The sequence below is a fragment of the Zingiber officinale genome, chromosome 4A (assembly GCF_018446385.1).
Source record: "Zingiber officinale cultivar Zhangliang chromosome 4A, Zo_v1.1, whole genome shotgun sequence".
NCBI classification, from domain to species: domain Eukaryota; kingdom Viridiplantae; phylum Streptophyta; class Magnoliopsida; order Zingiberales; family Zingiberaceae; genus Zingiber; species Zingiber officinale.
Genome location: NC_055992.1, coordinates 84,456,130 through 84,478,978, shown reverse-complemented (window position 1 = coordinate 84,478,978; position 22,849 = coordinate 84,456,130). Strand labels below are relative to the sequence as shown.

The 22,849-nt window shown below is 33.5% G+C and overlaps 1 protein-coding gene across 2 annotated transcripts; it reads left to right on the top strand.

The window, feature by feature from the left end:
• The first annotated feature begins 1,992 nt into the window (after positions 1-1,992).
• On the top strand, positions 1,993-22,682 carry LOC121970048 (ribosome biogenesis protein bms1-like). 2 transcript variants are annotated; one of them, XM_042520455.1, is made up of 19 exons: positions 1,993-2,315; positions 2,760-2,886; positions 2,993-3,139; positions 3,249-3,339; positions 3,445-3,563; positions 5,304-5,494; positions 6,008-6,218; positions 9,351-9,588; positions 9,787-10,235; positions 15,443-15,557; positions 18,089-18,279; positions 18,423-18,769; positions 18,966-19,059; positions 19,261-19,479; positions 20,655-20,891; positions 21,139-21,348; positions 21,743-22,012; positions 22,099-22,302; positions 22,387-22,682. In XM_042520455.1, exons 2-19 carry the CDS (start codon positions 2,767-2,769, stop codon positions 22,531-22,533), a joined length of 3,600 nt encoding a protein of 1,199 aa, XP_042376389.1. In that variant the 5' UTR covers positions 1,993-2,315; positions 2,760-2,766; the 3' UTR covers positions 22,534-22,682. The 2 variants fall into 2 exon arrangements, with proteins under 2 accessions (XP_042376389.1, XP_042376388.1); XM_042520454.1 differs by having other exon boundaries at positions 1,993-2,319.
• Positions 22,683-22,849: the final 167 nt, after the last annotated feature.

Below are 22,849 nucleotides of genomic sequence, written 5' to 3'. Positions count from 1 at the left end.
ATGGACCAAACCAAGGATGATGCAAAACTCGGTCGATGTGAATGGAAATGTCACCAAACAAGAAAGAATGCGAAGACTGTTGGAATCTGTTTATTGCTAAATCTATTCTGGTACTACTAATTGACATCTCAGGAATTTTCGAACCATGAAGTAAGTGGAGTCTTTTGATCCTCTCTTTTTGCTTATTACCCAAATTAGGCAACACTTCATCCAATGAAACTTTGAAATATGTCGGTGAACAACATGAACGTGATTGTTTGCTGTTCTTGCTCTTGCTCTTCTCCACGAATTTCTCCTTAACGTCCTTTAATCTATAGCTCTAATTTTTTTTCCCATTTCTGTATAAAAATATATTACTTAACAATTCATACCATAAACTACAATCCATGGAAAATATGGGCATCAAAGCGCTTAAATTGAATATATTATTCAATTTATTGATAATCACTACACAACTACCACATAACTCATTTAATCATTCAATTAAAAAAGATAAAATACAAATACATTCATAAAATAGGTTGTAATTAGAAATCCAAAACCCATTTTTATTCAAACTAATAAAATCAACCACACTCAAATAACTAAAATAATTTATAATTCATATCATAAAGTACAAGTCATGGAAAATATGGACATCAAAGCACTTAAATTAAGTATATTATTCAGTTTTTTGCTAATTAGTACATAAAAGTAACATATATTTTTCAATTATTCAATTGAAGAAGATAAAACATAAACACAGTCATAAAATTATAATTCAAACTTTAAAATTAATTTTATTCTAACTAGCAGATTGGACAATATCAAAAATTTAAACTATTTACTCATTCATATCCTAAAATACAAATCCTAAACATTTTGGGCATCAAAGAGCTTAATTGAGTATATTATTTAGTTTATTGATAATCAATACCTAAAACTAATATATATCTTTCAATTCTTAATTGAAGAAAATAAAACACAAACACACTTATAAAATTACAATTTAAACATCAAAATTAATTTTATTCTAACTAGCAGATTGGACAACATAAAAAATTTGAACTATTACTCATTCATACCCTAAAGTACAATCCTATAGATTTTAGGTATCAAAGTGCTTAAATTGAGTATATTATTCAGTTTATTGATAATTACTATAAAATTTACACATATTTCACATTCCTTGAATTGAAGAAGATGCAATACAAACTCATTCATAAAATTATAATGCGAACACCTAAACCTAATTTTATTGAATCTCAACTTCACAAAATAGAAAAGATTCATGAACTAAAACACCTATGAACTAAAACTTCAATTTTTTGCAAAGGAATAACAAATTAGTCAAAATCTAAGGCATATAAATTTTACTTATCGATGATTCAAGGGTTAAGATGGTTTAGTTGGGTTCTGCCGCCTCTCTTATTTTTGCCTTCAATATCGATGGAGATGATTTAGGGACAAAGTTGAGGAGTGCGTCGTTGATGGTTTGGAGTCGTGGAGGAGTGTGTCGCTGAGGTTTGAAGTCGCGGAGGCGGAGTGTGCCATCGAGGTTTGGAGTCGTGAAGTTGGGGAGTGATGCATTAGACGTTGGGAGATAAAGGAGTAGTTGTGCGTTTTGAATCCAAACGAGAGTCATATGATAATTTCTCTAGGGTTAGCAAATTAAAATAAATAAATTGGTTTGGTTAGGCATTGAGAACAAATTTATATTGACATATGGGAATTGTATGTAAAGTTTAATTTTGGATTGGGAAATTGAAGGCAATTTCCTCATAATTTTTTCTTAAAGAACTAGTTAAAGTTAAAAATTTCAATTAGTTAATCAATAAATTAAATAAATAATTGATTAAATTTTTTTTTTTTAGTAAAATGTCAAAAATAATATAGATTTCTTATGTTAATTTCTCTAGAAATTAAGTTCTGTTTTGCGATCTATAGTCAATATAAATCGGCATCAAATCAGACCGAACCGGTTTGGTTTTTAAAAACCTCCCCACTCAAAAACCCTTCCTTCTTCGCCGATCCCGTTGCCCACCCCAAGCACGCGCGACGCCACGCCGCCACGCCGCCACGCCGCCACGCCGCCACCGTCTTCTCCGACGCCTCTTCCTCCTCCTCTCCAAACTCCGGCTCCAGAGGCGGAATAGCAATCGGACTTAACCCTTCGCATTCTCTCACCGAGGATCGCGCAAATCCCCCTCCCCGCTCCGTGCTCTTGCGTCGACGTCTTCTGTTTCTCCCAGCCACACCACTACGAGACAGGAAAGGCGTGACCTCCCCATCCTCTCCGACTCTCCGTTACTGGCGTGGGGGAGAAATACAGCCGAGTAGGTGGGAGTTAGCGGATTGTTTTTATTTGCGTTGATTGGGTTGTAGCTGCGCATGTAGGGTTTGAGTTTTATCCTTCCTATTCGATGTTCTACCTTGCTCTTTGAGCAGTAGCCGATGATCTCCCTACTCTCGTCTCTTGTCGTAATCCCGCAGATGCCTTTTTCCGCCCCTTGTCCCCGAGAACCGTAGCAGCGTCCTCTTCCATACGCGTCCGTCTCTTGCCATTATTTTCCTTTATCAGAAGCCCCTTCTTCCCTCCTAACACACGCCATTGTGACAGTTCCTTTTCCGGCAGCAACCGAGAGTGAGTCCGAAGAGGTCCCGGGGCTCTAGAGTTTTGTATCTTTTTCCCTTCCAGATTAGCTTTTCTCTCTTACTTTTCTATTTTTATTTAATTAATTAATATTTTTGCTGATGTGCTCTGGAACTTCGTTTCTTAGGTTGACAATGGCAATCGATCAGGAACAATCGCACAAGTCCCATCGATCACATAAAGCGGGTGCTTCTGCCAAAAAGAAGAGCAAGAAGGGAAATTCAGAGGAAGATGGAAAGAATAAAAATCCAAAGGTTCATGGAACAGCCAGCCAAGCGAACCACTTTTCCACATTTTTTTGGGGATTTTTTTCTCTGTAATCATTAAATAAAAGGATTTTATCTTTTTGTCTTCCTTTAGGCATTTGCTTTTAATTCGGCTGTGAAGGCCAAGCGACTTCAGTCTCGAGCTGCAGAGAAAGAACAACGCAGGCTTCATGTTCCCACCATAGATCGTTCTACTGGGGAGCAACCTCCTTTTGTTGTTGTTGTGCAGGGACCTCCCAAGGTCATATTTTAATATCTCAATCACAATAAAATTTTAAGTTGCTTTGGTCTAATTGCTTTGAGAGGGTGGTTTGAGAAATAGGCATGATTGATCAAAAAATATTTTGCAGGTTGGGAAATCTCTTCTGATTAAATGTTTGGTAAAGCATTACACTAAGCACAATCTTTCTGAAGTTCGTGGTCCAATTACTGTCGTGTCAGGTTTATATTTTTTTTCTTGCGTAGTTATTGCATTACCTTCCCTTTTATCTGGCATTTTTTTAGATCTTAATATGAAATAATAAAATATTTCTTTTAATTTCCTAGGAAAGTCAAGGAGGGTGCAGTTTATTGAGTGCCCAAATGATATTAATGGTATGATAGATGCAGCAAAAATTGCTGACCTTGCACTGATGCTAGTTGACGGTAGTTATGGTTTTGAGATGGTGAGTATGACTATCTGTTTTTTGCCTATTATATTCATATAGACAGAATCTGGCATAGTCAGTTGCCCTAAGCCCAAAGGTTAAACCAATTAAAATTTTGAAAGTGACACATTTTGCCTCATTTATCTAGGTTGGAAATGAAGATGATGTTCTTAAACAAACTTGATATTCAGGTCAATGAGGACTCATTTATGTTCATTTGATAAGACAAAATATCCTAAATAAACAAGCTTATCACAACAAAAAAGCTTGAATACTTGTGAGCTCAACTCATTAATATTCATCAACAAAATTCATGGACAACTTATGAACAAATTGATTTATTAACTTGTCTAAATGTTGATTATGATCATATTGTATTATTTTTATTCAAATGTATAAATGGATGATTCTTTTTTTTTTGTAACTTTTGTTAAAGACTAGAAAATGATTTAAGTACTTACTTTTAACTAAATTATAAGGCAAAATATCTCTAGTTGAGCTTGATGAAAAGCTTGAACCGTCTCAAGCTTGTTGTGATTTTCATAAACAAGCTTGAATACAATCAAGCTTGACTTGACTTGGCTTGTTTACAATCCTACATGTAGCCAATTTTTTATGCATACACAAGATTGTTAGAAAAATAAAAGAATTGTACACAAAATTTGTCTTTGTGCTTTAAAGTAGACATCCAAAAATTTAATGAACCACAACTATGAGCCCTTATAAAGGAAGTTTCTGAAGGTAAGACAACTTGTTAATAATGTGTCATGTGTTTTTGGGAATTTTAACAAAGTCATGTTTTCTAAACTTGGTGTTGATATGTCCCGGAGTTTATTAACCTACATGCTAAATCATTTATCATTGGTGCAATTAATCACAACATATATATCATCATTCGTCAACCATTTCCCTACATGCTATTAATTTTCATCAAGCACACACAAACTTGAAAAAGGTGTTGTAGAGTATGTAGGCAAGTGGTTTCTAAGTACCAAAGCGTTATGCACTTAATCATTGTCTTCTTGGTAGAAATGTTCCTACTTGGTGAGCATGCTCATTTATGGGAAAAACTGTCATGTGCATGCTATAATGGTATACAAGTTAGTAAGAGAAATTTATAAGTAATCTTGTGCATGGTTTCTATTCAATAGCCACATTTGATCTAACAGTTGTGTTCATGAATGAAGACTATGTCACTATATAGATCATACAGGATGTAAAGACCTGTGATCTAAAGATTCTACTACATAATTCTCTTTTAGCCCCATGTTAACAAAGTCACAAGACCCAAAGTGGTGCCATTATACAAAGGTATTCAGCTGAGGTTCAGTCTATATTTCTTCTGTTGCCTAGTAACGTTTTCCTTTGTGTTCGTTGCCCCCACTTATATGATGACTAATTAGCTTTAGGCTATCGAGCCTTCCTATTCTAGAGGACTCTTTAAGATATGCTACCATCTCAATTAATTCTAGGACCCTATGCATGTACAGGTTTCACATACACAATAAGGTAACTATATCATGTGGTTCCAATGCAACAAAACCAAATTTGTTAGTTGCAACAATAATGTCCCACACATATGCTTTTGTTTGGAACCTAAGATGATGTCATGTGGTTCATTGTTACAATTTATTTATCATTGTGAAATATTCTTCTCACAGTTGCATGCCTTATTGACTTCTTAATGCTGTGACGATTGGATTTTATGCGTAAGCATATTGACTAGGTGAATCTAAATTATAATTTCTTTCCTTACAGGAAACGTTTGAGTTCCTTAATGTGTTGCAAAATCATGGTTTCCCAAAGGTTATGGGAGTTCTTACACATATTGACAAGTTCAAGGATGTTAAAAAGTTGAGGAAAACAAAACAGCGATTGAAGCATAGATTTTGGACCGAGATTAGAGATGGCGCAAAGTTATTCTATCTATCTGGGCTAATTCATGGAAAGTAAGAAAATTCAAATCGTCTTTCTCCTCTCACTTTCCTTTTTCCTCTTGTGAGTATTAAATTGTCTTTGAGTGCAAACCCTTGGTAGTTGTTCTTGATTGTTTAACTAGTTGCAACTCACTTGCACACCATTCAGAAATACTGTTATCGATATTTTTGATATTTTGTTTTGCACAAGACCTCCTATTTACCAAATGAATCTTAATTAGATGGACTTGTTCCATCTTATGCTCCAAAACTTTTTGTGCTACCTAGATGATTGAGAAACTCTTGATGCTGCTCATAGTTATTTTTCAAAGGCTTTACCTCCTCTTTCTCTATGATATATACACGAAATATTCCTCCAGTCTATTTTTTTGTGTTCAAATCGTTTGGTTCATTCATTATTCAAATTTGTGAATCTTCTTGAACATCCCAATTTTTTTAATTTTATTTTCTATCTTTTATGATGATCTGATAGTTGATTAGTTCTTATCAACTGAACTTGTACCTATTTTTTTACATGCACTATAGGTACCCAAAACGTGAAACTCACAATCTTGCAAGGTTTATCTCAGTAATGAAAACCCAACAATTGTCTTGGAGATCTTCTCATCCTTATATATTGGTAGATCGCTTTGAAGATGTCACCCCTCCTGAAAGAGTGCATGCAAATATGAAATGTGACAGGAACATCACGTTGTATGGCTATCTCCGAGGTAGCAATATGAAGAGAGGGACCAAGGTATTCCTTTGTTGATATCGTATTGTGCTAATCATTTCTGAAGTTCTCTTGACTCCCAATTTGCTCTCCTGCATGGTTATATTCCTTGTAATATCTTACTTTGAAAATTCATGGTTATCAAAATCGGTATGGTTGTCCAGATCAAATGGTCAACATATCTGTATCTGTCTTATTGGATCACTAGGACCTGGGCAATCAAAATTATTGACAAAGATAAAAGAGTTGAAAATTTAATAATTTGATGCAAAAGATACAAATGAGGTTCAATCATAGGATTGATACAAACTATGAAATAGCATGATAACACAATGTAAGTAATAAATTGTAGAATTGATTAATTAGATTAGTTATTTATTAGTGATTTTGTGTTACTGTTTGGTGAATAATACCATATTATTATTTTATTATTTGTTAAAATGATATTATAGAAAAAATCAAATGGGGTTCAATCATAGGATTGATACAAACTATGAAATAGCTTGATAACACAATGTAAGTAATAAATTGTAGAATTGATTAATTAGATTAGTTATTTATTAGTGATTTTGTGTTTCTGTTTGGTGAATAATACCATATTATTATTTTTATTATTTGTTAAAATGATATTATAGAACAAATCAATAATATTATATTATTGCCAAATGTAATCTTTTAGATTGTTGATAAACAACAAATCAAAATTTATTAATGCCAAATATGATAAACAACAAATCAAAATTTATTAATGCTAAATAAAAACATTAAAGTATATCCACTCGGATTCCTCTCTTCATGGTCATTTGCTTACCCACCAAAATCAATGTGGTGTGGTAAATATGATACATTTATTAATAAAAGTTATTGAATATCATTATTTCATTTTAGTGGATTTAATTGAGAATGGAATTTGAGATAGTATTGATCAGGAGAGGAGAGGTACTATATATTCTCTCTCGATCAATAAGTATTTGTCCAAGCAATACTAAATGAAGGGATGGATAAAATGTGTGGTCCAATTAGTGGTAAGGCACATGCAACCACAAGGTTGGCCTGGTAACGAATCTTAGGCAGGAGGTTGAATTAGCTGGATTGGTTGAGTTCGTCAAAATTAATTTAATTTGGCAAAATTTAACCTATTTCATCCTTTTCATTCATAATTTGATGAACTTTAAATTAATTTAATCTATTTTATAGTGTTGTTTAACTCATCTCTAGGTAGTTTCTTGGAATATATACTTTCTTTAAACTTCTCTTTCTATATATGGGATGCCTGATGTCTTGGCTCAGATTGACCTTTGTGGACACGGACCCAACTTGGGGTTTCCATATTGGTATTGGCCCATTTTAACTACCATTTGAAAATTTATCTTGCATTCTACGTTTTTAGTTTGTTTATGGTTAGGTTCTAATTGTTTCAAACAAAAAAAAAATCTGAAGAAGTCAGTTTCTAAGATGTATCTAAGTTAATGGTTGAAGCTATAAAGCAAGAATGCTGCGATGTGTGGACTGACCTACCTTTATCTTTCTTTCCTCTACTTTTTAAAATCAAATTTAGTATAAATTTAAATGATTTGATGCCATTTTAAATTGATTTCTAGTTTTTTGAGTAATTTTTAGTTATATTTGTTTTATAATATCCATGAGCTGGAATCAATATTTTCTTTTTCATTGTGAGCCCTTTCATTTTTTGATCTACACCTTCTAAGAGCATCCACATCAATTTCTCTATTATTATATCTAAAATTTAGGGTAAATGACCCACTTTATTAAATTTAGATAATCACTTTTCACTACACACTACATCAAATATCCTAACATTTCCACCATCCTTAATTTTTTTATTATTTTCTTCTCTTTCTTCTATTTTTTATTATTATATTTATGGAATGAGTGGAAGGAGAGAGATTAAAAAGAAATATTATTTTATTTTTAGGGTAGAGGTTTCATTCCCTAAATTTAGAGAATTACTATTCATCAAATCTAAATTTAGGGAATAGATAGGGTAACTGATGCAGAGGGTTTTTAGTTACCCTATCTAAAATTTAAGGTAAAATCTTTAAATAGGGTAGCTGATATGGATGCTCTAATATATCTATGTATTCAATTTTTCATATATATTTATATTTATATTATTTTTATATTTTGACAATATTTTATTATTTCGTTTCTACCTTTTATATGTTAAAATCATTAACATAAAAGTGTTTGTAACAACAAATTGTCATCATCGCCCAGGTTGAACATGTTTAATTTAAAAAAGGAAGTGCCAAAACAATTTTTTATAATAAAAATATTGATGCAGAATAATGATCCTTGGCTTAAGAAAATAACTTTCTCGTTCAGATGGGGAATCGATTCTCCATATGTCAAGCATCAACATTAGCATCACCAAGATTTAGGCCCAGTTATCTGTGATTGGCTGCATGGATCTAGTTTCTTATCTTTTGTTTGAACTCTAAGCACTCTACAATTAGTAATATCTAGATCTCTTAATCATGTTTTTAATCACATTAAATTCTTTGGTTTCATGCTGCTATTACGTTCAAATCAAGTTCTAAGCTACACTTTTTGATTAATCAGAAATAATTAAGTTGACTGTCCTTGTTGGGTAAACAAACAAAAACACAGAGTAATTGTTTTAACTGAAAATAATGGCGCTTAGCACTTGGAGTTGGACATTTGCTCAATATAACTGTAATTTGTGAGATGTAGCGAAGTTATCCTTGTTGTCATGAAAGGAAAGTTAATTTTCCAAAACCAAAAATTAGAAATAATTGCAATTTTATTTGGTCTACAACTAGGACGGTGGTCTAGTTTAAGCCCAATTAATCCCCAGTTTAGAACTTAACCTGGTCAGTACTAGTGGGATTTTACAATCTCATATTGGGTTTGATGTGAACTGATCTAGGATGTTGCGAGGATTAAACTTACCTTGCATTGTCTGATCAAATTAATCGGAAGAACTAATTAGTTTGTTTTCTTTTTGGACTTTGCATGATACTACATGTTTGAAAGAGCCAAATTCAGTTAAGTTTGAAGCTCATATCCATAGTTTACCTATCAAATAGTTAGTGCTGTTTTGCTTCTGAGCTTTGGTAATTGCCGGTTCTCTCTCAAAATCTTCTCCTAACATGCTACTGCCAATTATGCCAGGTGCATATTACTGGTGTTGGTGATTTTGCATTAACTGGAGTAGCTAGCCTGGCTGATCCCTGTCCTTTACCCTCATCTGGCAAAAAGAAGGGTCTGCGTGACAAGGAAAAATTATTCTATGCTCCTATGTCGGGTCTTGGGGAGCTGCTTTATGATAAGGATGCGGTGTATGTAAACATAAATGATCATCTTGTTCAGTTTTCTAAAGTTGATGAAGAAACTGGCTCCTCTGGGAAAGGTATTAAATATGCGATATTGTATTGTACTGCGAATTTCATCTATTTGTAGCATCATGGAATTGACCTCCTTGTTGGATGGTTTTATTTCCTTGAGCTAATTGGTTACAGTAGTGATACTTTTGCAACTAGCAATTCTTATGAGCTTGAACAGAATAGTGTGATCATTTTTTTCTCTTGTTTCTGTTAATTGCTGTCAGGAAAACCTAATGATGTTGGAGTAACATTGGTAAAAACACTTCAGCAGACTAAATATTCCATTGATGAGAAGTTGGAACAAAGTTTCATAAATCTTTTCAGTAGAAAAAAGCCTCCTGCTTCCGATAATGGCCATGCAAAGGGTAATGTACCGGATGAACAGCGCCATGATGGGCACAGTGGGGGACACGTTAGCATCCTGGAAGAGGATGCTAATCATTCTGGTGATGAAGTATCAGAGGATGATGAAGCTGGGAAAAACAATCTCACAGGAGATAGTGATTCTGATGGTTTTGATGAAGGGAATGATTATGCCACGGATGATGATCTTGAAGATGATGAACAGATGAATCCATTCAGCCATGATCTCAATGAAGAAGTTGAACTTCATAATGGAAGGTTAAGGAGAAAGGTGACCTCATCTAGCTTTGGAAATAATGATCATTTACAGGTAATGGGATTTTTTTTGTTTGTGTTTTTCTTTATTTATGATTCCTAATTTGGAGCGAATATGATAACAACTAAGGTTTATCTCAATTAGTGGGATCAATTATATGGATCCTCCTCACCACTATATGCTCAATCCCTTTCTATACCATTATCTATATTTAAATGAACCATTGCTTCTTTTTTATCTTCCTTTTCCTCGATTAATGTGCATAATTGGGGTATTTATTGACCACCTAGGTACATATCTGAACCATCTTAAATGTATCTCTCGGATTTTTTTTGTTAATAGCCCCAATCCTAACTTTCTCTTTAATGCTCTTATTTTTTATCATGTTTATTTTGTATTCATATATCTGCTTTAACATATTCATCTTTGTGACTCTCATCTTTTATTGGCTTAATTCATAACTAACATTCAACTCTATATAACATAGTAGGCCTAATTGTTATTTTATAAAACTTTTAACTTTTAGAAGTGCCTTCCTATCATAAAAAAAAAACAATTGACACCCTTCTCCATTTCAACCATTTTGCTTGTATTAATCTCTCTATCTTTTTACAAAAACGAACTTAAATATTTCAAGCTCTAGTAACTGGTCATCTCCAATCTTAACCCCTACATCTACTACTACTAAATTTAACTTTCATATATTCTATCTTTAATAAGTCAACATTTTACTTTCAATATTTCTTATCAAGATTTGAGTTTAATATTTACTTCTTCATGTGTCTTATCGTTAATCGAGACAATGCCATCTATATTTAACATTCATCATAGCAATGCATCTTGGATGCTTCTAGTGAGTTCATCCATGACTAGCTTAAAGAGATAAGAATTTAGAGTTGATCCTTGATGTAACCCTTATCATTACATCCTTGGTTAATCTGTCTAGAGTCCTCATTCTTGTTATTACATCCTTATCCTTAATTATTTCAATATACACTATGTTAATAGCTTTTTTTAGGTTAATGAATAATATGTGTAAGATTTGTTTCATTTCCCAATACTTTTCAAATGTATAGATTTTATCGTTGACCTTTCATGCATAAATTCAAATTGACTTTTGGTAACTTTGGTCTCCTTAAATCTTTTTTTTACCACTATGATGATAATAGTTTGAAAAGCCAGGAAAGTTTGTTCCATAGATACAGCACAGATTGGTATCATTCATACTGTTCAGTTAGATTAACTAGATAATAGATGCATAGAAAAATCAGAGCTTGTTTTAGCTTTTATAGTTGTTTATGATGAAAGACACAACCCCCCTTTATTTACTAATCAATTTTGATTCTATTTATAGTAATTTAAATTTTAAATGGAGTTTGGTATTCTACTGTTAGTTACATATTATACATTTAACATGTATTTCAAATAATACCCTGACATGCTACTCGTCTCTTGAGTACATCCCAAGTCCCAACTATTTGTGGAGCATATCACTCCATTGAATTCTATGCAAGATTATATCACCAGTATATTTAAATCAATTGAACCTCAAATTCTATGCAAGACTATATCACTAGTATATTTAAATCGATTGAACCTCTTTTTGTTAACTAGAGTTTGTTTGTTTGGTGGATGGAAAGATGGGAGAGAGGGAGGAGAAATGTCACAAAATGTACATGGTAATATATGTTCTATGCTGTGTAATTTTATGTTTTTCCCTTTCTTTCCTCTTCTCTCCCTATCTTTCCACTTAATTTTTTTGTGATTCTATCTATTGTGCCATCCACATGGAAGGATAGTTGGGTATGCCAGACAAATTATCTATTACAAAAGGTGTTTTTTTAACTGTCTGTTCGTTTTCTTCAATTTTCTTTATGTCGCTTCTATGTCAAATTTTTCTGCCGTGTGGTTACCACATGAATGACTTAGACTGACCATTGACTTGGGTGAATGTGTAAAATGCCCCAATTACTAGTCTCTATTTTCAGTCTTGTTCTTCTGTGTTGCATTAGTACAGAAATATTCAATGATATATTTTTAAGTAATTTTTTTGTAGATTCATGATATAAAATTGTGGCACACCATCAACTGCTATTATTGTTTGTATATAAAATCATGGATTAAAGAATTTTTTGTGCACAAGAGAACTTCTGGCTCGGACACTATTTTTTGGTTTTAGAATGATGTTTTGGCAGAATTTTTGTTTTACTGCATGTTCTTCTTACCACAGATTTGTGGTTCTTTGAACTTCAAATGAATATCTGGTACTTATATGGCTTTCGATTTTTGTCCTTTTGCTGTGTCTATAATCAGAAATCAGTTGAATGATTTTGCTCCGAATGAATAGAAATGGTCTATGCTTTTTGAAGTTTCTGGTTATTTTGAGGTACTTATCTGGTGCTTGCATGAAACCTTTCCATGCTGTTGAGCGAAGTGCATTGCTTTAGTACTTTTCATGAGTTGATTGTGGATACTAAATTGATTTATAATGTGATTTGTTACTTTGATACTGCAAAATGCTCTTCACTTGTCATCTCAATATATACAAGGCTTTTAGGTGGATAAATATGCTATGAGATGCCTTGTCCAATTTTTATTTTTCTGAAGATGTTGATGTTGGTTGCTACTCGGAAAGCCTAGAGGTTCCACTGTACAAAAATTTTGTACAAAGGTCTGAACCTTTTCCTAGCTACCATGTGTTCTTTTAAATTAAATTTTGGATCGCCTGCGGAACTTAACACGTTTGATCCAAAACTTAATCTATTTGTTCTTTTAGGTTTTGACTTGGGTCTCTTGCGGAACTTAACACGTTCGACCCAAATCACCTTAAGTTATTAATTCCATTAAATATTAATTTCCATAATTGGTTCCCAGTACTGACGTGGCGAGGCACACGACCTTCTTGGATATGGGAGCAACCACCACCGATTAGACAAAACCTTTTATGGAAAGCTAATATTTAATTTCCTAAAATAACTTTAGGTTAACCGAAAAGAACAATCAAATAACAAGGAAAAATAAAACAAAAGAACACAACATCGAAAAACATATTCGAAATACTAGAATCGTAAGCCTTTTGTATTTGGTATTATTTCCAAAAATAACTAGTATGATGCGGAAAGAAAAATTACTAGTTATACCTTTTAGAAAGACCTCTTGATCTTCTACCGTATTCCTCTTCTAACCTCGGACGTTGTGTGGGCAACGATCTTCCGAGATGAGAAACCACCAATGAACCTTCTTCTCCTCCTAGCTAGGTTCGGCCAACACAAAGAAAGCTTCACCAAGGATGAAAGAAAAACACCAACCAAACTCCAAGGGATGCAAGCTTTCTCTCCTTCTTCTTCTTCTTCTCCAAGTAGTATCCGACCACCACAAAAGCTCCAAAGGAAGAGAGAGAGGTTCGGCCACCACAAAGAGGAAGAGGAAAAGAGAGGATGGCCGGCCACACCAAGGAATAAGAGAGGGAGAGAAATAATAGAAGTTGTCTCTCATGAAGGCACCCCTACCCCTTCTTTTATATTCTTTGGCTTTGTCAAATAAGGAAATTTATTTATAATAAAATTTCCTTAACTTTATTTGACAATAATTAATTAAGAAAAAATAAATAAAATTTCCTAATTAATTGAATTGTGGCCGACCATCTCATGGAGAACAAATAAGCCAATTTTTAATCAACAATTAAAACTTCCTTATTTGTCTTTGGAAATTTTTAAAAAATAAAATTTTCCTTTAAAATCCCTTCATGGTTGATAAAAAGAAATTTCTATAATTTTAATTTTCAATCATGTGAATAATTTTCAAAGAGAAAAAATAAAATATCTTTCCAATCTACAAATAAGGAAGAGATCTAATCTCTTTCTTTTAATCTTTTGTAGATCCTTTAAAGAGAGATATTTTAATTTTAATTCTCTGTAATAAATTTTATCTTCCACATAATAAAAATTAAAATTAAAATTCTTTTTAATTTAATTATGGCCGGCCCCCTCTAGCTTGGGTTCAAGCTAGCTTGGACGACCCCCTTTAGGTGGGTATAGAAGGTGGGTATAGGTGGGTATAGTACTCTATAAATAAGAGGCTACGATAGGGACCGAGAGGAGGAATTGGTTTTGGTCTCCCGATAAAATTAAGCATCCCGTGTTCGCCCCGAACACACAACTTAATTTTATCAATAATAATTCATTCCACTAGAGAACTATTATTGAACTACCGCATCAATCCCAAATTACATTTTGGGCTCCTTCTTATGGTGTGTTAGTCTCCACGTGTTTAAGATATCGAATATCCACTAATTAAGTGAGTTAACAACTCATTTAATTAATATCTTAGTTCAAGAGTAGTACCACTCAACCTTATCGTCATGTCGGACTAAGTCCAGGTTTACTGACAATCCTTATGAGCTCCTCTTGGGGACATTATCAACCTAGTATCTCTAGGACACAGTTTCCTTCTATAATCAACAACACACACTATAAGTGATATCATTTCCCAACTTATCGGGTTTATTGATTCATCGAACTAAATCTCACCCATTGATAAATTAAAGAAATAAATATCAAATATATGTGCTTGTTATTATATTAGGATTAAGAGCACACACTTCCATAATAACTGGGGTATTTGTTCCTTTATAGAGTCAGTATAAAAGAAACAACCTCAAATGGTCTTACTCAATACACTCTAAGTGTACTAGTGTAATTATATAGTCAAGATAAACTAATTCCTAATTACACTACGACCTTCCAATGGTTTGTTCCTTTCCATTTTGGTCGTGAGCTACTGTTTATAATTTATAAGGTACTGATAACATCATCTTCTATATGTGACACCACATACTATGTTATCTACAATATAAATTAATTGAACAACTACAAACAAATGTAGATAAATTGACCAAAATGTGATTCTTTATTTAACATAAATGTTTACAAAAGCTTAGACTTTCAGTATACACTCCAACAGTTGATGTGTGCACCATTTTATGCCAGGTAATCATATTCATCTTATGCCTGCAGATGTTATCACTTGTTATAAAATTTAGCTGTGACTGAAGGAGCTTTTGCACCTACAGCTATGTTTTCCTTATGCCATCAGTGGCTGGGTCTTTTACAAATTGTTCATCATTTTAGTCTTTTACCTTGCTTGCATATTACTCAAATATGGTCGGGCGGTGATTTTTCCTCCCCCTAGGATTTTGTGTTTGTTGGGATTTTTAAATAATTGCTTCATAGTTTCAGGTTCTCATGTTGGACTTGTTTCAGGATTCTGGAGATGATTTGCAAGAGTTTGATGATGACAGTGACAACGATGGTGTTCATGATGATAAATTGCATTCTAGTTCAGAATCTTCTGAGGGTGATGATGATCTCAACTCAGGTATCAAGAAATTTTATGCTTTGGTTTTTTGTTTTGGCTTTGGAGCACAATTTGTTGCAGCTTTCTCAGAAGTATACAACAGAGTTATAGAGTGGAATATAATAAGACGAGGCGCAAGAACAAAATAAAGTTGTTATTTGAGAAGTTGTTGAATCTTTAATTACGTGAAATCGTTAAAAACAACATTCCAAACTTCACCCAAGCATATTAAAGAATTTATGCAAGTAAGATTGATTGCAAAAATTAGTACTGAGTTTTATGGTGTTATATGGGCCTCATGGCTTACAAAGACTGATTATTAAACCAAGTCAGGCTTTAAGAAGTTAATAGCTTGAAGAAAATACTCATGAGTTCAAGTTTCATATTCTTGGCCTAAATAGTTAGAACTGGGAACTTGATGATGATTGACTTTAAGCTGATCAAATTATTATTAATATGTAGAAATCTAATATAATGCTATCACAACATCGTTGAATATACTAATATCTTCAGTAATACTTGACTATGATTTGCATTTCAATAGCTGCTTTTGGAATGCATAACCTACCAAGTTGCATTTGTCCAAACTATCTCAGGTGACTACATGGATCTTATCTCTCCAGAAATATGATTAAGATCCATGCTTATAGAGGTTTGTGCATTTTAATGCTAGTTGTTGAGGCTAATGCAACTCTTAACCTTTTTCATCCAAGTTTGAGACGTTGGCAGGCAGTTTAATCTTACAGCTGCCCAATGTAGTAGAATTGTGTCTCAAAATAATTGACAATATTATGTATATGCTCATATCATTCTGTTATCAAATTCCTCAACATTCTTTGATTAGTATTATTAAATCTGGCTTCTTACGAGATTTTTTTTTGTAAAGAAAATGTTTTTTTTGTAATCTCCCCTCTTACCAGAAGATTTGAAAAGTGCCATTTGCTTGCATTGATAGACTTGTCAGATTTATGTGGTTCAAGGTTACACTTACAGTTCACCTTTAAAAAGATACATTTCTTAAAAAAATATAAAACGGCCATGATGATTTGGTTCAATTCAACACTATTTGATATGAATCTTGTTTTTATAAAATTCTAAAAAGGAATGAATATTTATTTAAATCCAATTAATCAAGTAAATTTAATTCAAAAAAAGCATTAAAATAAATCTAGTGTATTAGAAATTAAATCAAAGTCATAAAAAAAGAAAATATGAATTTTATGTGATATGGTAAAAGTATAAAAGTCGAAGTGAATGTAATCCCAAAGTATCTTTATAAGTCTCTTTTAGTCGTTGATTGTGCTGACACTAGTTTTTTTATTGTTCATTTCATTTCACTTTGTATTGCAACAAGAATTATTTGCACAATGCTATATGAATAAACACCAACTTACTTTTACCAAAATTATTCCAAATAAAGAAGAGTTGATTTTTTAAAATATATGTCGCAATTTATTTGAATTTTACAATTCACAATTCTAAAATTCATCAAATGGATTTGACAACCTTGATTAGCTGTGGTATTTTTGGATACTAAATAAGTTGAGTTTGCATTTAGTAGACACTTCTAAGGTTCCATGGTCTCAAATTACTTTGAATTTTGAAATCCGCCCAATGTATGAGACGGATCAAATTGATTAGTGGACTGGTGTTTCTAATAGGATATTTTACATCTGGGATCCCTTTCTATATGGAAGAAATAAGACCTTGAAGTTTATTGTATCTATCCTGAGGGCTCTTTATTGGGTATGTTTCCAACTGCAAGGTACCTTTGAAAAGGAGCTAAAGGGCTTTCCTTCCAAGGATAGCTATTTACATTTGCTTTTTAGTTACTGAAACAATGCTTCATCACTGTAACATAAAATTTAAAATAAAATCATCCAATCATTTTGGCATCTGCTTGTATGAGGATAAGATGATTGCTACAAATTAGAGATATCTGAAAAACGCACTAACCAACATTATTAACCTTCTAACATTGACTTGAAATTAACATGTGTTCCCCTTGGGTTCATTTTACCAATTTTTTAAAGTTTACTTCAATTTAACTTTGCTTTTCCACCGAAGAATTGATATATACTAAGTGTTGCGTGATTGTAAAACTTATGTTGCTTAACCCATGACTTCTCACTACTTAAGTCGGGTTGAACTAATTACCAGTGCTCGTGTGATATTAATTTCAAAATACTTGGTTCATGTCTTGAATGCCAATTTTATGTTTGTTGATATTTTAGAGGCTAGCTAGCTTGGGAGAATTTCAATCATAAGGAATTTAAATGCCACAGGACAAATTAAACTCAATTATCATTTTCTTGTAAGATTTTTCGGGATGTGTTATGATAGCATTTTTATGGAGAATTAGATTTTTTTTTCAAAATTATTTTGATATACTACACAGTGCAGATAGTTCTTCCATTAGTGCTCCCCCCCTGCATGATTGAAAAGTAAAAAAACATTCAATTTTTTTTCCCTTAGTGTTTACACAAACAGTTATTCAAAATATAACTTTGGACTACCATTCAACTTTTTCTTTTTCTTTTCTTGATTATCAGGTGATGAAGCTGACCATTGTTCAAAGTGGAAAGAATCATTGCTTGCTAGGGCAATGTCAAGAAAAAATGGTAACCTAATGCAACTTGTATATGGACCCAGCCTACCAGTATTGTCTACCACTTCAAGGGATGCAGATGACAGTAGTGAGAATGATGAAGAGTTTTTCATGCCAAAAGGAGAGAGAACAAAGGTATTCCAATGATGTTTAATACAAATTTGTGCACCTTGTTTTTTTTTCTTATTATTGTCAATTTTGATTTGTTTTGTATTAATTTAAATGAATTGGCTTCATTTTCAGATAATTATTTCTGACAGTTAAAAACTTGATTGCAGAAATTAGGGGACAACCTGAGTGGTGATAATCTCAATGCTGAAGATAGCTCAAAGTTCACCAACACTCACCTTAAGAATTGGTCTGATGAAGACCTTATAAAATCTGTCCGTGATCGCTTTGTAACAGGAGACTGGTCCAAGGCGGCGCAACGAGGTGAAGGGGAAGGTATGGGAGATGATGGAACAGTTTTTGGTGATTTTGAAGATTTAGAAACTGGAGAAGTGTTCAAGGATATTCCAGGAGATAATAATAATGGTGGTAGCAAAAATATTATCAAGGGGAATGACCCTGAAATGGAAGAGCGAAGACTTAAAAAGCTTGCTCTCCGTGCAAAGTTTGATGCCCAATATCCTTTTATAATGCTGCTTGTTAGTCATTGTGCTTTTTTACTTATAATTTCACTCTAGGATTAACGTCTTCATACTTAATGTCTTCTATCCTAAACCTGCTTAATGTTTGAAAAAAATGCTTTTCATCATACTCTCTATGTTCATTGTGTTGAATATGTATATTTGTTTGTCGCTACCTTGACTTAAGCCTACAGCTAATGGATCTGACTTATCTGATGAAGAAGATCATAACAAAAAGAAATTTCATCAAAATCAAGCTGGTGAGGCTGGTGGATATTTTGACAAAGTATGTTTGTTCATTGTACACCTTTGATTTTGTGTCAAATGTTTGATTCTCCTCATTTGTAGATGAAACTTCCACAACACCTAGATCAAGAGTAGAATTCACTTTTTCCATCTCTGAATGCCATTTTTTATGCATTTATTCTGTTTCTGTTTCCACCTGTCGTTGCTTAATTAGTATTCTGAAGTTGGTACTTGGTTATAGTTGAAGACTGAGATTGAACTTCGCAAACAAATGAACATATCTGAGCTTGCTGATCTTGATGATGCAACTCGTATAGAGGTGGAGGGCTTCAAAATTGGCACTTATATGAGATTAGAAATTCATGATGTTCCATTTGAGATGGTTGAGCATTTTGATCCCTGCCACCCTATCATAGTTGGAGGTGTTGGTCTTGGCGAGGACAATGTTGGATATATGCAGGTTTTTTTTTTTCGTGCCTTCAAGTTCTCTTTTTGATTAAATCTGGTTTGTTATATCTATTAAGTTGGAAGTTGATATCATGCTTCTTTGTGATTTTTCTACTGAGCTGAGATGTTTTACTATACACTTAATTCCATTATTCTTTATCCTTTTAAACTAATTTATCAATAATTGTTATCGTTAACCTAAAATGGATGGGGGTGGGAGGTGTTAACGATAGTTCCTTTCTAAAGGATAGGCTTTGTTAAATGAAAGTGATGAGTTGATAAATTGGGAAACAAAATCAGATTTCCTCAATTAATAGAGAAATAATGTTGTGGCAAACGGAAGGTTTATGGGTCTAATTGTAGAAGTCATATTTTTAATTGACTAATAGGATACAATCATGTGATAGTTATATTGCACAAAACAATATGCTAGTTTGGTATTAATTGTTGATTGGCTAACCAAGCTTGAGCTACTAGGAAGTGACCAATTTATATGTTTATACTCTCTTGACTTGATTGGTTCTGGTCTCCCAACGTATGAATTGATTTGTTTTTTTGGGAAACAGTTGGAATTTGAATTCCCAACATCCTGTATCATGTTAAAAGATGAATGACTAAGCACTTATTCAAAACTTGAGCTGTTAGGAAATAAACAAATTTATATATTTATATTGTTAGCATTTGTCATATCCACTTAGTTGAGCTGAACTTGATTAAATTACCACAGTTTTTAGTTTTGAATTTTGAAAAAAAAAAAGTTGATTCTTTGGTCGGTTTAGTATGGTAGCAAACTAGCAATTTCTACTCAAATGAATAGAACATTGAGCCACATTAGCCTTTTTTTTCATACATGAGTCATGCTTAATTATGCCAGTATTTGGAGCTTCAAATATATAATATAATGTGCTTGGAAGTCCTTATGTGAGGTTCTATAATTAAGCATTTAGCAGAAGTTTGAATTATGCTTATTTGGGTTCACTTCTATTTTATGCTTGTTTTGATTTCCAGACTAGAAGTTTAAATTATGTGAGGTTCTGTAATTAAGCATTTAGTAGAAGCTTTATGGAATCTTTCATTTAAAAATATGGCAGCTTGTATTTTGTGCTGATCCTTGATTTTCTCATGCTTGATTCTTACATCTTTTATTGATTGATTCTATGCTTATCAAAGTTCTGAATATTTATTTAGGTTCGGTTTAAGCGGCACCGATGGCATAGAAAAATTCTTAAGACACGTGATCCAATTATAATATCAGTTGGTTGGAGGCGGTACCAGACAGTTCCTGTGTATACCATCGAGGATAGAAATGGGCGCTACCGCATGCTGAAATACACACCAGAGCATATGTTTTGCTTAGCCATGTTTTGGGGTCCTCTTGTTCCTCCTCAAACTGGAGTACTTGCACTGCAGACCTTAAACAATCAAGTAATCCCCTTTTGGAAACGTATATTTAATTTTTCCGAAGTTCTTTTCCTTTTAAAAATGATATGGGAATACTTTTGTGAAACTATCAGCAAGTTGTTTTCCTTGCACATAATGTACGGGCCTTTCTATTGCATAGCAACTTAAACGTGGGCGGTATCAGCTGATAGAACTATCTCATTATGCCAAAACAAATTTGACTTTGCATTGCTTACTTTATCCATTTCCTGAAAGTTTTACTGCTCATCAGGCTGGATTTCGAATTGCTGCTACAGGCACAGTGCAAGAATTCAATCACGAAACAAAGATAATGAAGAAGATCAAACTTGTTGGTCATCCATTAAAGATATTCAAGAAGACAGCACTCATCAAAGACATGTTCACTTCTGACTTGGAAATTGCTAAATTTGAAGGTGCAGCTATTAGGACTGTGAGTGGCATAAGAGGGCAGGTTAAGAAGGTAAACATGCTGCAAGTATTCATTTAAATTTTAATTTGTTCTGCTTGTTTTGCTATTTTTCTGCTTATCAATGATTCATGGCAATCACTTGGTTGCTGGGGTGCATGCATAAATTGTTATCTTTTATTAAGACCGGCCTTCACATCTAATTGCTATGACTTGATCTTTTGTATTTTAATTGGCACATTCCTCCTGTTCTTATATTCCTTTCGTCATCATATCTAATTAATACTATGGATTCTTCTTTAGAAACCTATATAGAGTGAATTCTTGTATCGTATTGCTATATTTTTGATACTTCTGTAAGCATGACATCCTTCTCTCTTCGTCTAACATGGAAAGTGAGACATGTTTTCCTAGTACCTCCTTTGAATATGATTGTGTAATGTTTCAGGCGGCGAAGGCTGAATTAGGCGACAAGCCAAAGCAGCGATGGGAGAGTGGGAAAGAAGGGGTTGCAAGGTGCACATTTGAAGATAGAATTCTAATGAGTGACATTGTTTTCCTGCGGGCATGGACTCATGTAGAGGTTCCACAGTTCTATAACCCTGTCACTACATCCTTGCAACCAAGAGATCAAACATGGAAGGGCATGAAGACGATAGCCGAGCTTCGGCGCAAAAACAACCTTCCCATACCGCACAATAGGGATTCAGATTACAAGGTGCTGCTTCATGTGTTTTTATATACCTGAGTTTGTAAAATCATCTACTTTCATGTCTTTATCATTCCTCATTCTGAATACCTCAGCCAATTGAGCGGAGGCCAAGAAAGTTCAATCCTCTGGTGATCCCAGCAAGATTACAAGCTGCTCTGCCTTTTGAGTCCAAACCAAAAAACAAACTACCTCGTAAGCGACCACTGCTTGAGAATCGCCGTGCTGTGGTAATGGAACCTCATGAACGAAAGGTTCATGCTCTTGTCCAAAACCTTCGGGAGATCAAGAGTGAGAAGGTGAAAACTCTTTCTTGCAAAAAGCAGATCAAGTGTTCATTGTAAATGCCTTGTGTTTCCTCTAATCCTTTGCCACTATTGTAGACGAGGAAGCTGAAGCTCAAGGAGCAAGAAAAAAGGAAAGCATATGAAGCAGAAAAACTGAAAGATGAGCAGTTATCGAAGAAGAGGCAAAGAGAAGAGCGACGAGAACGTTATCGCTTGCAAGACAAAAAGAGAAGAAAATCATAAGCAACAAAATAGTTTGTTTGGCAAATGTATGCCATATACCGGTCCATGCTGGCGGCTCAAATAGAGTTGTACTCATATGAGAATGTTTGATTTGTAACAAGATAATACTAATATTATACTTATTTTTATTTAATTTTAGTTCAATTTCAGTTGTTTATCTTTTCAGTAAGGCTAATTGACCAATGCATATCGTGTATTATTTATTTCTTATGGTACTAAAAGTTCAACACTTACCCTTAAGCATGAGCAGGGGCATAGCTACATGAGACTGAAGGGGTGCTCCTGAAATTTTGAGAAAAATCCTGAAATTTTGAGA